We start from the raw sequence: 4,233 nt of genomic DNA, 5'->3' as shown, positions 1-4,233 counted from the left end.
TATGTTTTGGGACAGGCTAATCTGCTAGCGAGCAGTGTGAGGATCGGAGCGTATTGTGTGAGCCAGTGTGTGGGGGACAGATAAGGGAGCCAACCAGCCCGCCAGCTCGACCCACCAACCCACCGACTGCCTGACTGCCTGTTTTAATGTGCTGACTCTTGGGAGATTTAAAAAAGAGAAAAAAAAAAATACAGCATATTGACTCCTTAGACGTGTGCGGAGACCCTGGGCACAAACGCCACCACTACAGCCACAGCCAGCAGAAGTGCATCAACAGACAGGGGAGAGAGAGAAAAATATAGAGGACTGAAAAATCATAACTCCAAAATCAGAAAATTAAAGAGGATTTTTTATCCCCCTCTTTTTTTCAATTGATTTCATTTTTTCTTTCTTTCTTTTTTGTGTTCCCGGGACTGACTCCCAACCGTAGACAAGAAAAAGGGGAGCAAAGAACTGAAGAGAATCTGAAAATAAAAGGACAGAACGAAAAAAAGCACCGACTCTGAACATGTTCGAAATAAGCCGAACACTCAACGCCGCTTTGTTGAGCAATGAGGTAAAGAGATTTTGGATTTGCTTCTTTCTCCACACCTCACCTGTGTATGTCTGCTGCCAACCATTCTGTCATGTGTGTTATCCTATGTAAGTGCGTGTGCGTGTCTGTACACTTCTGTATGCTTATAGCCAGAAGGCAAAGGGCATGATTGATAACAGCTGCTGTTTATTATATTTCCCCGGCACGATGGTCGGTACGAAGCAAAAGGGGACTGCTACGCTTCTCACGCTCATCCTGGCTTGTAATAATAAATGGAGAGCTAGTGTCTCGACTTTATATCCCCCTACTGTAACCAAACCAAGGTAGCTATCAAACCCATCAAACATAGGCTTGCTTGTGAAATTGCCCACCTGGGGCTAAAATAGTAGTGTGTGCCTTCATGTGCACGTACAGTATGTTTGTAAGTGTGAGTGTATGTGTATGTGTGTATGTTCACACATGCATTTGTGTGAGAGCAAAGTGTTCTGTAATCCCCCTCTACCTCCTCTTTCTTCATGTCCCCCCCACTCCCTCTTCTGTCCTTTACCATTCTTACCTTCCTTCCTACCTGCTGTTATCTCCTTCCCTTCTCTCACACCCCTTCCCTCTCTCTTTTTTCCTCTCTCTCTCCCTTCCTCCCTCTCTCTGTCTGTCTCTCTCTCTCTCTCTCTCTCTCTCTCTCTCTCCTCCCCACTCCTCCTGTGTCTGTGTATGAGTGTGTGTGTTCTGTGAGCAGCATCTCAAGATGATGGCGAGGTACGGGCAGCTCTCGGGACTAGCAGCCAGTGGCGTGGGCTCCGTCCCCGAGACGCACTCGCCGCTATTTCCCAGGGATCTCCTGTCATCGCCAGCCCAGATGGGCTACAGGTCACCCCTGGTAAGAGGATAGACAGACCAATATATCTCCATCTCTTTACTGAACTCAGGCAAACGTAATATTAAGGAAAGAATAAAGGGAAAGAAGAGGAGAGTGGTCGTTCAAGTACAAGTGTGAATCTCTATGTGTGTGTGTGTGTGTGTGTGTGAGGAAAAGAGCAGAAAGAGAGCAAATCAATTGTGGGATTCTGCCTGTATCCCCAATGGATAGTATTAGTAAATATTTACATTGTTATGTTTGTTCAATTACGGACGCCTACTCCGTCTTTAGCCTCTGCCAGTCAGCCTGTTATCAAGGGAATTTGAGGTGTTTGTGTGTGTGTGTGTGTGTATGCATGCATGTGTGAGTGTATGTTTGTGAGGGTAATATATTTTATGTTTGTTGTATTTTGTGAATTTTGTTTGCCTCTGTGAGATTTGCATTTAATGTTTGTATTTGCCTCTTGATAATCAATTAACTTTCATAGTAAATCAGCAAACAGACATTAGCAGCACACCCTCAATTCTAATATGTTGAAACTTTATATGAGGAAAGATTTTTTTTTTTGACACCCTTAGGAGATGTAGTGTTGTGTAAGGTGATAGATTTCAAATGACATTTGATCGTAACTATCAATCCAATTCAATTCCAATCAACATCTGACAGGTCACATTAGCAAAAGACGGAGGAACTGTACACTGTAGATAGATGGGATATTTTGCACTGGAATCAACACTACTTTGCCATTTACATAGAAAAGATTACTTCAAGGGGAAGGGAATGAGAGAGAAAAAAGGGCATGAGAAAACCCTGAGCATTTAGGCAAAAGCGTTGTAAGAAAATCCCTGACTCGCCGCATTAAAGCGACATGAAGCTGTGGGTGTCTAATCCGCTGTGGGCTCTTCATTGGTTCGGCTCCCCTTTAAACTGGCTCAGATCCACACCCCAGAGCTTCCCGGAAGCCTTCATAACCCACTGTCATGCTGCTGACTGTACCCAGGGGTTTCCGTCAACTGTATGCAAATGCACGGCGAGGATAAGCGTTGAAATACGTCCGTGAGGAGTTGGGCTTCAAAAATGTTTTTCAGTTTTTTCCTTTGAATTCTTACATGAGTTCAAAGACGTCTGCCAGTGTTTTGTTGTTATTATACAGCACACAAAATTACTGTTTTTCCCACTGCCCCTTTTTTGACTCACAACAGTGTTATCTGCTGTTTGCATAAAGCTGCTGGACCATAAATTATTTGTTGAAACCAGTGGAACTAATTAGCTGAATTTATTATATAAATATGATTGACATGCTAACGTATTTTGATGCATCTTATCGACATCTTATTAGATGGAATTTGAGGTGATTACTTAACCAGTCAATTCCAGGGTGGAACATGATGATGAGATGACTAGTTGCACATTACGTTAAATTTAACACAGGGTAGTAAGGAAGATACAGACTAGTACAGATTAAATGAATTCAAATGAATTCACTATGAGGTCCTCATCATACATAGTTAAATTTCTGGTAAAATGGTTTGGTAATGGTTTGTTTTTGTGATTTTGCACATTTGCCATCAATGTGTTGCTGATGATGAGGCGTGTTCCTCTGTGTGTATGTGTGTGCGTGTGTGTGTGTGTGGGCAAGTTAGCGCATGTTATTGTGTATGCATTTGAAAGAGTGTGTGTGTGTGTGTGTGTGTGTGTGTGTGTGCACGCATGATTTCCCTGGTTAAAAAAGCCATCGTTATAGTGATTAATGGTGCCTTCATTAAGCACAGCAAGATCATTTGCATACATTAGATAAATGTGCTGGAAGATTACGGTGGCTTTGGTGTGTAAAGCCTCAAAAGCAGCATCACATTTTTACGTCGGTACTATCAAAAGGAAATACAATTCTGTGGCGGTAGTGAAACACTGTAGAGTTTATTGAATAAGGGGGAAATTAATTGTTTCATAAAACATTCAGTTATTTTATCTTTTAATCACTGAAACTTTTGTCTAATATTACCATTCAAAAATAAGCTTCTACTCTGCATTTCCATTAAATGCACCACTGCATTAAAAGAGTGCTTTGATAAATGAATAAACAACAACAGTTTTTGTCCTCCAACACACTATTCGACTGCAGCAAAGTTTACCGTTACTTCCCTTGGCTACACTGTGTGTTCAGTTCGTTTAGATTATTTGTGTGTGTGTGTGTGTGTGTGTGTGTGTGTGTGTGTGTGTGTGTGTTTGTGCTACACGTCTTGTCTCTGTGTCTGTTTGTATTTGCACATGTTCTCAGTTGTGTTTCAAGCTGTAGGATGGTAAATTTAAAAGAGCATTCAAAGAATTTACTTCTGAACCCATCAGGCACACAGAGAAGAGATTCAGTATGCAATTAATGAAATTTAAACTGATATTCCCGTGTTCAAAATGTCTACAGTATCAGTTTTACGGCATTAGGGTGAAAATCTCAGCCAAGTCACTTTAGACGGAGCTGATAAAATTAAAAGAACGTGAGGAAAAACTGAACTGTAAATTGTTGTTATTCCGTATTTCAGTCACTGAGATCTAATTTTCAAAAGCCCACATCTAAAAACCTGCAGTGCGCCGTGCTTCAGAGCTGAATGTTGTTAATTTGTAGAAAGCTTCACTGATTACCCACTGCAGGCAGCTGCCGTTCTCTATGTGACACTAGGCTTTGTTTGACAACTCCAATCTTTTCTGTTTCAACATTTAAAAAAAGAGGGTTGCATTTCAGAACCTGCCTGAGAGGTTCATCATCACCACAACAACAAACAGGCAAAAGAAGAAAGAAGGTGAGAAGGGGTACATGGCACAGTGGCTGGCAAACGTGTGTAGCTAC

General features: G+C 41.6%; 1 protein-coding gene across 3 annotated transcripts in view; it reads left to right on the top strand.

Moving 5' to 3' along the window:
- The window catches only part of elavl4 (ELAV like neuron-specific RNA binding protein 4), a 77,745-nt gene continuing 73,512 nt past the window's right edge, over positions 1-4,233 (top strand). Inside the window, exon 1 of one of the 3 annotated variants that reach the window (XM_087172818.1) lies at positions 1-556. In XM_087172818.1, the coding sequence (XP_087028944.1) occupies positions 509-556 (48 nt within the window). In that variant the 5' untranslated portion in view covers positions 1-508. Of the gene's footprint in view, positions 557-920; positions 1,413-4,233 lie in introns of those variants that run through there. The other 2 variants (XM_023401942.2, XM_087172817.1) reach the window with 2 other exon arrangements.

Source organism: Seriola lalandi, unplaced genomic scaffold (assembly GCF_002814215.2).
Source record: "Seriola lalandi dorsalis isolate HSWRI2012SDOR001 ecotype SW California unplaced genomic scaffold, Sedor1 jcf7180002053835, whole genome shotgun sequence".
In the NCBI taxonomy this organism is placed as follows: domain Eukaryota; kingdom Metazoa; phylum Chordata; class Actinopteri; order Carangiformes; family Carangidae; genus Seriola; species Seriola lalandi.
The sequence above is the reverse complement of the archived record's forward strand: the minus strand, read 5'-3'. Positions and strand labels throughout refer to the sequence as shown.